Consider the following 13,091-nt stretch of genomic DNA (forward strand, 5'->3'; position numbering starts at 1 on the left):
ATGCTGTAAGGATACAGCTGAGTATGCTGTAAGGACACAGCTGGGTATGCTGTAAGGATATAGCTGGGTATGTTTTAAGGACACAGCTGGGTATGTTGAAAAGATACAGCTGGGTATGCTGTAAGGAGCTTTATATTTTCTTGTAGATATGGAAGAGTTTCTTTTGGATATAATTCTTGTAATGGAAATGTTGCATAGTAGGCCATGAAAATGTTACATACATCTTTATCTTAGCATTCCAAACTGATGTCCATAGTGCCACAGTTCCTGTATAACAACTCGGAGGCTTCTATTTTAAGAAATTACTAGGCCTTAAGCTATGCTTGCTCCTCGACTAGCTTGTAACACAATTAACCCGTTTATACTAGTCTATGCCTGCTGTGTAATTGGTTACTTATCTTCAGTTTCATATGTCCAGTTCCCTCCAAGTCCAGGTGGTGAATCTTTCTGCCTCTATTTCCCAGAGTTCCTCTCTCTTTCTGCCAGATGCCCCACCTTCAAATCCAGCCTCAGCTTTTTATTGACAAGTGATGCTTCCACACAGTACACCAGAGATTTTCCCTACATAATTGTTTTAAATTGTCCATTGGATTTCATCTTCAACCTGTAGGTTATTACAATCTTTAGTATTCAGACTTTAGGAACTTCTGTTTTATGCTTTTACTACTAATTGCTAGACTTGTTTTATGGGCAAAGATTATAGTTTTTATGCTATCACTTTTTTTTTTTTTAAAGATTTATTTATTATATGTAAGTACACTGTAGCTGTCTTCAGACACCCTAGAAGAGGGCATCAAATCTCATTACGGATGGTTGTAAGCCACCATGTGGTTGCTGGGATTTGAACTCAGAACTTTTGGAAGAGCTGTCAGTGTTCTTAATCACTGAGCCATCTCTCCAGCCCCTATGCTATCACTTTTTAAAATTAGTAAGAGTCTTTGTTTTTGTTTTAAGACAGGGTCTCACTATAAATTGAGCCCTCAATGTTCCTATTTAGCCTTCTGAGTCATGGAATTACAGACCTGCACCACCCCATCCAAACTTTCAAGGTTTTCTTAATGGCTTAGTGCATGAGAAATATATATTGTTGTAGCTGTTGGTTGCAAAGTTCTTCAAGTGCTAGATCACATCTAGTGTTGTCTGCCTAGATATTAATTAGCTATGGGCAGTCAAGGAGAATGAGTTGAATTCTTTTATTATGGCACACATTTTTTTTCTTGTTCATTGAATCTTACAGATTAAAGCAGTTTCATCAGATAGAAACATGTTTTATGTTATTACCTTCTTGGTAAATTAAAACATTTTCATGGCCGGGCGTGGTGGCACAAGCCTTTAATCCCAGCACTTGGGAGGCAGAGGCAGGCAGATTTCTGAGTTTGAGGCCAGCCTGATCTACAAAGTGAGTTCCAGGTCAGCCAGGGCTATACAGAAAAACCCTGTCTCACAAAACAAAACAAAACAAAACAAAACAAAACAAAACAAAAAAATTCATGATATAGAGATTATTCAGTTACAATACTCTTTACTTAAAATGTTTTATATATCAGGTTTATTGTTACTAATATTTATTTGATAAGCTATACTTTCTACCTATTTGTTATAACTTTGTTGGAAAATTTATAGATTAAGCTCAATTAACTAGATTTATTATGATTGATAAATTTGTATGTTTCAATAGACTTGTATTTTTGTTTATTTTACTATTTCTTATGCTTCTTTATTTCTATTTTGTTTTATTTGTTTTTGAAACAGGGTCTTACTATATACTCTTGGTTAGCCTAGAACTTGCTATGTAAACCAGGCCGACCTTGAACTAACAGATCCACTTGACTCTGTCTCAGAGGTACTGGTATTAAAAGTGTGTACCACCGGGCTGGTGAGATGGCTAAGTGGGTAAGAACACCAGACTGCTCTTCCAAAGGTCCTGAGTTCAAATCCCAGCAACCACATGGTGGCTCATAACCATCCGTAACAAGATCTGACTCCCTCTTCTGGAGTGTCTGAAGACAGCTACAGTGTACTTACATATAATAAATAAATAAATCTTTAAAAAAAAAAAGAAGTGTGTACCACCATACCTTCCTATGCCCCTTCCTCTTTTTTAATTATAAAAGTTAAAAAAAAAAAATTGGGGGTGTTTTGCCATGTGGATACTGGAGATTGAACTGGGGCCATCTCGGGGAGTGGTCAGTATTCTTAATGTCTGAACCATCTCTTCATCCTACCTTTAAAAAAAATGATTTGACTAATTTATTTTTGTGTGTTTATGAGGGAGGCATACACATGCTGTGGTACCTGTGTGAACATTAGGGGACAACTTTTAAGTTCTCCTCTACCTTGTTTCGAGAGGCCTCTTTTTTCTGCTGCTGTGCTGTATATGTGAGCTTTTAACCTATTTTGTCTCTGCTACCCAGAATCTTATCCCATGGGAATTGTAGGATTATAGACATAATCCGCCTCCCCTAGCTTTCTACATGGGCTCTGATGACCAAACTCAGGCCATCAGGCTTGGCCAGCAAGCACTCTCACCTCTTTGCAGTTGGTGTTTGTTTGTTTGTTTGTTTGTTTGTTGCGATGGGGCTTCTTTGTGTAACTCTGGGTGTTTTGGAACTAACTCTGTAGATAGGCTAGGCTTTGACCCAGACATCCGCTGCCTCTGCTTCCCCAAGGGCTGCTGGGATTAAAGATGTATGCCATACCCAACAAGAGTTTGTTTGTAACCACCTTTACCTCTTGAGCTACCTCCTTGTCCCCTTGTCTCCTTTCTATGCTCTTTTAAATACTGTTCTACTTCTAAAAAATGGGTAATTGATACAAGTAATGGAAAACATTCATATGCCTTACCCATTTGCCCAGACTCTGTCCCTCACTGTCTCCTAACTGCCTCCCTCCCAGCTGATGGTATCAAAACAAGCACTATAGTTAAGGTACAGTGTACAGGTAAGTAAGTGAGGAGTTACTGTTGTTACAGTGTCATTAAGTTGACTCTTGAGGTTGATCAGTAGCTTTATTTGTTGCAATACTTTCTGAATGAAATAACATTATGTTGATAGGTTGAAAGAATAGGTTGAAGGTCTATTGTCTGAAAAGCTGAATTCTAAAATGCTATGACAGCTACTTTTTGACATGATACCACCAGTAGACAGTTACATATCAGAGAAAATACTTTGCGTTTATATATATATTTTTAAGTATTAAAAGTATTGTATAAGGTCTGGAGAGCTGGCTACCACAAAGAGATGGGAGGTAGAGACAGGAGAATCACCAGAAGCTTAGGCCAGATAACCTGGTGGGAAAAAATACTAAGAAGATTCCGTCTCAAACACGGTATAAAGCAAGACCAGCCCCAAGGTTGTCCCTGACTTCCGTTCGTACAGTGTGGTGTACACTCACTTGCATTCACATATATAAATGAGCATGTTCACAATCAATACTTGTTGTAGGATATATTTTTATTTTATGTATATGTCAGTAGCTATATGAGTATATGGGTGTTCTGTCGTGAGTTTTAGTGGTCTAATATCCAGCATGGTAACAATAATCAATCATAATGTACTGTGTACTTGGAGTTTGCAAAAAATGGAGATCTTAAGGATTCTTACCATGCATACAGAAATAACCATGTCAGGAGATGGATATTAATTAGCTTGATTATGGGAATCATCATACAAGATATATCAAAATTTGCTGTGGCTGGAATTGTAGTATAGCTGTAGAATGCGTACATAAAGCATTCAATTTCTGCTGCTACCCCAAACGCCATGTTAAACATCCAAACTAGAGTTGTTTGTTTGTTTTGCTCAAACCTACCTCAGTAAAGCTGGAATTTAAAGATGTTTGTCCTTCCAGGTGATCTTTGGGTTATTTCAAAAACCCTAGACTTCAAACTAGATACTTTCATTGCATGCAGTGCCTTCTTTGGGCCATCTTCTGGCAACGAAGTGGAGCTGCTGCCTTTGAAAGGTTATTTCCCTTCTAATTGGCCCACCAACAGTAAGTACCATTATGCCTACCCTAATCTCTATTTAAACAGAAAAACAGGCACAGGAGGCAGTAAGAGCAAGAATGATGTGTGTGGAATTGTTTACTAAAGCCAATGAAAAGCACCCGTCTCCAGTTTCCAATGTTGTATGTACTATGATACTGAAAATATGTATTGTTTCTGTTGCTATGACAGAACACTGGCTAAAAGCAATGCAGAGGAGGAAAGGGTCTATTTTGGCTTACTGGTTATACTCCATCATCAAGGGAAGCCATGGCAGGTGTTTACAACAGGAACCAGGGAGGCAGGAACTAAAGCAGAAGTCATGGAAGAACACTGTTTACTGGCTTGTTCTCCATGGCTTGTTCAGCCTACTTTGTTCTACAACCAGGATCACTTGCCCAGAGATAGCATTGCCCATAGTAGCCAGGGCCCTTCCACTTCAATTATAAATTCAAGAAATGCCCCCCTAGGCTTGCCTTCAGGATAGCCCAGTGAAGTATTAACATTCTCTCATTTGAAGTTACGTCTTCCTAGCTTGTGTCAAGTTGACATAAAGCTAACACATGTATGAAAATAGAATTTGTAAATATTTCTACAGTTCAGGTCCTCTAAGGCTAACAATATAATGAAACCTTAAGTGGCTGGAGAGATGAATCAGTGGTTAAGAACAATTGTTGCTCTTGCAGAGGCCCAGGTTTAGTCCCAACACCTACACGATGGCTCACAATGATCAGTAATGGCAGTTATGAGGATCTAGTACCCTTTTCTGATCATCAAAGGCACTTAGCATACATGCAGTATACGTGTATGCAGAAAAAAACTGCTTATACACATAAAAAAGTAAATCTTTATAAAAAAGAAATCTTAAACTATCATTTAGCATTTGGTTAAAATTGAATTTTATATACTATATACCTGATTTAAAAAATATATAGACTTCAGACATAAAACATTTTTCATAATTTTATTTACATGAGTTCTAATTTTCTTGGTCTTTGAAAGTATATTTAGTGATCAGTGAGTGCATCATTACATTGTGAAGTTCTTAGAGATTTGAGATTCTAAAGAATATGATTTTGAGTTTGAGAATACTCAACCTATTTTCAGTTCTCTTTTTAGATATACTTAAGTTTTATGTGTCTGAGTGCTTTTACCTGCATGTATTTCTGTGCCACACATGAATGCCTGATCTACAGAGGTGAGAACAGGGCATCAGAGTTCACAGATGATTGTGGGCTGCCATGTGGGTGCTGGGAATCCAGGTGTGGCTATCTGGAAGAGAAACAAATACTCAACTGCTGAGCCATCCTCCAGCCCTTCTTGGAAATTTTTATGAAGAAAGATTAGCGACCTTTATGTATGTATGTATGTATGTATGTATGTATGTATGTATGTATGTATTTTTAGTACAGAGAAATTTTTATGAAGAAAGATTAGCGACCTTATTTATTTATTTATTTATTTATTTATTTATTTTTAGTGAAGAAATCTTTAGCCAGCCTGGACTATGGACTTGTCTCAAACAGAAAGTTACAAATTTTGCTGGCATTTAACTTTAGTAAATTTCCTTCCATCTATTTCTATGAATCTGGAGGCTTCTTGAGACTGCTCCATACATCTCAACCTCTTCCTTCCTTCCTTTCTTTCTTTCTTTCTCTTTCTCTTTCTTTCTTTCTTTCTTTCTTTCTTTCTTTCTTTCTTTCTTTCTTTCTTTCTTTCTTTCTCTCTTTCTTCCTAAGATTTACTTATTATGCATTTTATTTGTTTATTTGCATGCATGCCTATATGAAAGAAGAGGGCATCAGATCCATTGCAGATGGCTGTGAGACACCATGTGGTTCCTGGGAATTGAACTCAGGACCTCTAGAAGATCAGCCGGTGCTCTTAACCATTAAATCATCTCTCCAGTCCCCAGTCTCTATTTCTGACAGTCGAATTTGGTCTATCATGAACTAAAGACACAGAATTTAATGATTTTAGTATTTCATGTTTTTAACCTTTGACCTTCCATTCCCTCCAACCCCCTTTGTTTTGGTTGAGAGAAGATCTTGCTGTGGAGACCAGGCTAACCATGAACCCACAGAAGTTTCCCTGCCTCCACTTCTGGAGTGCTAGAAATGTAGGCATACATGGCTTATTCATTTTCTCCCCTTATTTTTATTTGTTTAGTGAGCCTGGCTGGCCTCCTGCTCACAGAGATCCATCTGCCTTTGTCTACTGAGTGCTAGGATTTAAGGTGTGCTCTACTATACTCAACTGGTTTTTTTGTTTTTTTGTTTTTTTGTTTTTTTTTTCAGTGAATGAACTTAGCCAACCAGTATGAATCTAACTAGAGACCAGTTAACACCCATTTTTCATGTGGACGTTTTAGTGTTTGTTACAGATGCTTTCTTAGCAATGTTAGCATTCTAGCTTTCTGTTTTCCATATGTTTTAATAAATGATTAACAGAGAAATACAAGAAAGTTTAAAAACTGCATAAACACTCTTGTACAGCACAAGCACTGTGTTGATGGAAGAGAATTGCTGCTCCAAGCAGTGCCCTGCACTGGCGCTGTCCTGTATTTACTGGACAGAGTTCAAGTGTGATTTCAGTTATGCAGTTTATGAGCACCCACACACAAAATGAATGAGTAGAGAGCATAGTAATATAAACAGATAGATGCATAAAGACCTCTGCATGTCCTAAAAAAAACGTGCCATCTGACTAGTTCAGAAGATAACCTCTGAGGTATAAGGGTATTTGATCAGTTTGTGTTGGTTTTACTTACCTCTAACACTCATTTTCTACGTTGTCTCTGTAGTGACAGTCCATGCATTATTGGTTTGTAATGCCAGCACAGAGCTGACAACCCTGCAGAACATTCAGGACTACTTTAACCCAGCTACTCTTCCACTAATGCCAGACCTGTTAGCAATGTAAGTCATTTTTAATCTTTGCATCATTGATAGTATATTATGGAGGCCTCGTTTCTTTCTGTTGTTTATCACTATAATCAGAAGCAACTTAGGAGGAAAAAGTTTATTTCATCTTACAGCTTAGAGTTTATCTCCAAGGGAACTCGGTGCAGAAACCTGGAGGCAAGACTTGAAGTGGAGAGACCATGGAGGAACACTGCATACTGGCTTGCTCAGTCTGCCTTTTTATGCAACCCCTTGCCTAGGGGTTGTACCACCTATAGTGAGCTGGACCCTCCCACATTAATATATGCCCCACAAATTTTCCCATGGACCAATGTGATAGAGGCATTTTCTTAATTGAGGTTCCCTCTTCTCATATGCCAACTTGTATCAAGCTAACAAAAAATTTGTCAGCTCAAGTGGTAACTGAAAGTACAATAACAAAATATTAAATATATTTACCAACAAAACTTTAATTACCTTTTAAATTTGGAGATTACTGTATATTAGAAATCAAGCATAAAACAGATGTGGCTCAATGGTAGAATGCTGTGAGCATGTGTGAGGCTCTGGTTTGATCCTTAGCACCAAAAATAAATAAATAACATTTATAAAAGGGAAGAAAACTATATTTATTACTTCCTTTTCACCAGTTTATTTGTTGTCATTCACCAGTTCTGAAATTAATTCATTTTATTGAGGGGAGGGGTACCTTTGAAAAGGATTACTATAGTACCTTTTTAAAAAAAATCTAGTGTGTTATAGAACACTTTCTTCTTTAAAAATAAGTTTATTTATGGTTTTGTTTTTTGTTTTTTAATGTATGAATGCTCTGTCTGAATGTACTACTGTATGCCAGAAGAGGGCATCAGATTCCCTTATAGGTAGGTGGTCATGAACCACCATGTAATTGCTGGGAATTGAACTCAGGACCTCTGGAAGAGCAGCCAGCGCTCTTAACTGCTGAGCCATCTCTCCAGCCTCATTGTGCAAAATTTCATTCATTTGTATGGATTTTTACTGTGTATGGGTGTTCAGCCTGTATGTATGTATGTTCATCATTCGTGTGTCTGGCATCTGGGAGGCCAGAAAGGTTATTGGATCCCCTGGAAGTGTTGTTACAGTCAGTTGTGAGCTGTCATGTGGGCTCTGGAATAGAATCTGGGTGTCCCGGAAGTGCAGCCAGTGCTTTTACCTGGCTTGCTTTCTCTCCAGCCCCTTATCTGTATCTTAATGCTGCATCAGACTTAACATTCAAAAGGATGGTTTTACAGTGTAGATGTTGATACTATTTTCATTCTAATACCTGTATTTCACTTTTAAATTTCTCTAACACCGAAGCTCCTTTTTAAAATGTGAGAAATGGGGCTAGGCTACAGCTCACTCTATCAAATCCAGGAGGCCCTAGGTTACATCTCCAGTACCGTGTTAACCAACTGTGGTAATAGACTCCTGTAGTCTTAGCGCTGTGGAGGTGGGGTGGGACAGGAGAATCATGAATTTAATTCATCTTCAGCTACTTAGAGAGTTCCAGGTTAACCTGGCATACATGAGACATCCTGTCTTACTAAGTCAATGAATGAATTAAAATAACTGTGAAGTGGATTTATACTTAATCCATTAAAATGAGAAAAGTGTGGTACTTTTGCACTGGGCATTGAATCCTGTTCATGCTAAACAAGTCCTCTACCACTGAGTGACCTTTCCAGCTCCTACCTTCCAACTTGGATATCTGTCCTACAGCATACCCTTTTCTTTGCCACAATAAAACTCTAGTTTTTTATTTTTTTAAAAAAAACCTTTTGAGGCCCCTTGGTCTTGTAAACTTTATATGACCCAGCACAGGGGAAGGCCAGGGCCAAGTAGTGGAAGTGGGTGGGTAGGGGAGCAGGGGCGGGGGGGGGGGAATATAGGGAACTTTCAGGATAGCATTTGAAATGTAAATAAAATAATAATAAATAAATTAAAAAACCTTTTAACTTCATTTTTTATATATTTTAAATAACAGTAAAATCCATTTACCTATTGTAAGTTTGCCTGAAGTATCAGCTATGTTAATTATCTAACGCCTACGTTAGCACCATGAATTTGTGGGAACATTTCAATTTTATATATCTCTATTTGGGGTAATTCTTTTGGTGTAAAGAGTATATAAATTAATGTGTAAACTACTTAAACTCATGCCAGCGGATAGTGGTTATTTTGTAAATATTAGTTCTCTTGCACCCTCCAGATTAAAGCCTATCCATTTGTTACCTCCAAATTTTTTTCCCTGAGGGCTGTAAAGTGAAAGCTAACTCATGAATAAGTCCACTCACACATTTCAAAACTCCTAACTGTTTCTAATGCTCTTTTCACTAGGTCTCAGTCAGCTACAGTTAGCAATAAAAATGTAAGTAAAAGAAAATTTATCCCACCAGCCATTACAAGCATTAAAACAAAAACGGAACTCCTCCATCTTGAAGCGACCTTGCAGTTAGCTAGGGAGTTTATTAACGTACACAGGTTGAACAAGGATCAAGCTACAGCACTAATTCAGATAGCTCAAATGATGGCATCCCAAAGAAGTGATGAAGATGCCTTGGAGTCCTTCCGCCATTCCCTGCCTATCACAGTCATTCATGGTAAGAGACATTGGACATTATGTAAATGTTTATAGGTGATTCTGCTCTTTTGGGGTTTTCTAGTGGGTAAGGATGTAGCATCCTGAATCAGAACTCTGCTTTTACATCCTGGCTTCATCCTTTTCTAGCTGTGTGATCTTGGTAGGTGACTTATTTCCTATCTTTGATTTCTGTAAAATGTGCATTAAAAGTAGCACACACCTCATGTGATTGGATGTGTAAATGATTCAGTCTAAGTAGAGTGCTTAGAGGGCGCACACCTCACATGATTGGATGTGTAAATGGTTCAGTCTACGTAGAGTGCTTAGAGGAGCGCACACTCATGTGATTGGATGTGTAAATGGTTCAGTTTACGTAGAGTGCTTAGATGGCGCACAGTGCGTGGCCTCAGACGTTTGTGTTGGCTATGCTGCTTGCTCCAACTTACCTTCACCTTTCTTTTTTGTTTTGTTTTGGTTTTTGGTTTTTTTCGAGACAGGGTTTCTCTGTGTAGCCCTGGCTATCCTGGAACTCAATCTGTAGACCAGGCTGGCCTCAAACTCAAGATATTTGCCTGCCTCTGCCTCCTTCCTGAGCGCTGGGATTAAAGGTATGCGCCACCATGCCCGGCCACCTTTCTTGTATAGACCTATGGCATTTTCTATGACACACGCTCGGACAAGTCAGTCCTGGTGTTTAAAATCCAGTAGTGTCTGCTTGCCAACTTCAAGAGAAATTTAAAATTTTTAGCCATAGTAGAGGTACAATTTATCCTTTTTTGAGACAATGTAAGCCTGGCTGTCCTGGAATTCACTGTGTAGACCAGATTGGCCTTGAACTCCCAGAGATCCACACACCTCTGCCTCCCCCTGAGCTTCCCTTCTTGCCATATACCCGTGGGAATTTCTGAAAGTGCTTTCAAAATGCTTAACTGACTTTCTCTAGACAGTTGGGTATGTGATTCTGGGAGACTTACTTCTTTTCTCTCTCTCTCTCTCTCTCTCTCTCTCTCTCTCTCTCTCTCTCTCTCTCTCTCTCTCTCTCTCCCTCTCCCTCCCTCCCTCCCTCCTTCCTCTTCTCTCCCTCTCTCCTTATTCTATATTCCCTTTTTCTCCCTTTCTCTCTCCCTCTTTCTCCCTTCCTTTCTTTCTCTTCCTCTCCCTCCCCTCTTCCCCCTCTCTGTTTTGAGGGAATTTTTTTTCAATAATTTATTTATTCACTTTGCATCCTGATTAAAGCCCTCTACCCTGCTGGGCGGTGGTGACACACACCTTTAATCCCAGCACGCAGGGGGGGGGGCAGAGGTAGGCGGATTTCCAAGTTCGAGGCCAGCCTGGTCTACAAAGTGAGTTCCAGGACAGCCAGGGCTATACAGAGAAACCCTGTCTTGAAAAACCACAAAAAAACAAACAAAAACCCTCCACCCTTTTCCCACCCTCTCACCTCCCTTCCCTTCTCCCACTGCCCCCGCCCCAACCTGCCCTGGCATATTAAGTTGAATCAGCACTAAATCCATCATCTTCCACTGAGGCCAGACAAGGCAGCCCAGCTAGTGGAAAAGGGATCCAAAGGCAGGCAACCCCTGCTCCAGTTGTTAGTGGACCCACATGAAGACCAAACTGCATATCTGCTTCATATGTGTAGGGGTTTGTTTTGATTTTTTGAGACAGGGTTTCTCTGTGTAGCCTTTGCTGTCCTGGAACTCACTCTGTAGACCAGGCTGGCCTCAAACTCACAGAGATCTGCCTGCCTCTGCCTTCTGACTGCTGGGATTAAAGGTATGTACCACTGCCACACAGCTTGTTATTTCTTTTTTTATAGAAAGCCTTTCTGTCCAACGAGATAAATCGTCTCCCTTCTCTGCTCTGTTACCCTGTTATCATTATCTCTTTACCTCTGATTTATCCTGTTGACTGCGTCATCTGTTTATTCTCTTGTGTTGCACATAGTAGATGGACACTCTGATTTTGAACATATTAACTAATTAAGTGAAGGTGGGTGAGATAGAGAAAATACTGCTTGTACATTCATAAAAGTTTTTATGATGTCTTAGGTGTTTTTGGAGCAGGCAAAAGCTATTTGTTGGCTGTGGTGATTCTGTTCTTGGTAGAGCTGTTTGAAAAGTGTGATTCTGGAACAGTTGGAAATGCAAGGCCATGGAAAGTCCTCATTTCTTCTTCTACTAATGTAGCTGTTGACAGAGTGCTTCTTGGGTAAGTGTGGCAAGTGGACATAAGTGACTGTGTCCTAGTGTCTGTACATACGCTTGCTGCCGGACAAGAGTGCAAGGCTGTCACTTCTGACCCAAGAGCTATGATGTGGTAATAGTCTAACTTCTTAACTACTGACTGTGCATTTATCTGACAGTTTGGATAAAGATGGAATAACCCTATAAAATACAAGTTTGGCCAAGAACACGTAGGGCTGGAAGTGCATTGTAGGGTGAGGGGAGTCTGTTGTGAGCCCCGAGCATTCCTTTGAAAGGCATTTCTTGGGGTTGCATCTTGGACTGATGGGGTACTGTCTTCCTCTGGAACTAAAAGGAGGCTTGCCTGCTGCTTGTTATTCCACCTTCAGTGCTCCTTAGCTATGCAGTAAGTGAGGCCACCCCACGCACAGGCATCTGCTAAGATTCTCTGCAGAAGACTCATACACGCACCATGGGGCTTGTGCCACTGCTTCTTCTCAGAGGCTTCAGTTTACTATCACACAAGTAGGCTAAAGTCAAATCCCAGAAACTGCCATTTCAGAATGGCATCTGGGCTGCAGAGATGGCTCAGAGGTTAAGAGCACTGACTGCTCTTCCAGAGGTCCTGAGTTCAATTCCCAGAAACCACATGGTGCCTCACAACCATCTGTAATGAGATCTTGTGTGTCTGAAGGCAGCTATAGTGTACTTAGATATAATAAATCTTTAGAAAAATAAGAATGGCAATTATATGCTATTCTCTTGCTCATGCATCTGTATAAACACATTAACATAGTTGAACAATGAAAGTTATGTCTTTATTTTAATAAGAGGGACACAAAGAAGATAGTAGCAATATATTATAAGTAAATACAAAAAGAAATTTTAATTTACTCTGTGTATATATATGTGCATGATAGAAATGCACACCTTCACATGTATAGAGTCAGAGAAGACTATCGTGTCCTACGTTATCAATCTTCCTATTACTCTGAGACACAGTCTCTCTCTGACCCTGGATCTGGCCTCTGACCCTCATAGTGATAGAGTACAGGAGACTGCGTGACTGTAGTAGGTTTTGTCTAGATTGTCTCGGTTGTTTTTTTTTAATTGCCAGTAAGGACTGCTGACATGGATCAACAGGCAAAGGCATTTGCTGCCAAGCCTGTGAATGGAGGCGCATGTGTGCCAAATTGGCATGGCACAGATACACAGATAGTATGTAACTATAGTTTTTAAATGCCAAGGAAGTACAGAATACCTACCAATAATTTAGTATTTATATTTAGTATTTATCTGAAGTTCCACATTAGGAACAGCTATGTTTTTTAAAAATCCATGATTATTTATAAATATTGCTTTTTGTTTAATCTCTCTCTCTCTCTCTCTCTCTCTCTCTCTCTCTCTCTCTCTCT

General features: G+C 39.4%; 1 protein-coding gene across 1 annotated transcript in view; it reads left to right on the forward strand.

Annotated features, from left to right (window-relative positions):
• Zgrf1 (zinc finger GRF-type containing 1) overlaps positions 1-13,091 on the forward strand; it is a 62,780-nt gene that overhangs the window by 33,150 nt on the left and 16,539 nt on the right. The window contains exons 14-17 of the mRNA XM_021196235.1: positions 3,850-3,993; positions 6,789-6,903; positions 9,247-9,509; positions 11,542-11,701. Coding sequence (XP_021051894.1) covers positions 3,850-3,993; positions 6,789-6,903; positions 9,247-9,509; positions 11,542-11,701 — 682 coding nt within the window. The remainder of the gene's footprint in view (positions 1-3,849; positions 3,994-6,788; positions 6,904-9,246; positions 9,510-11,541; positions 11,702-13,091) is intronic.

This window comes from Mus pahari, chromosome 4, assembly GCF_900095145.1.
Source record: "Mus pahari chromosome 4, PAHARI_EIJ_v1.1, whole genome shotgun sequence".
NCBI classification, from domain to species: Eukaryota; Metazoa; Chordata; class Mammalia; order Rodentia; family Muridae; genus Mus; species Mus pahari.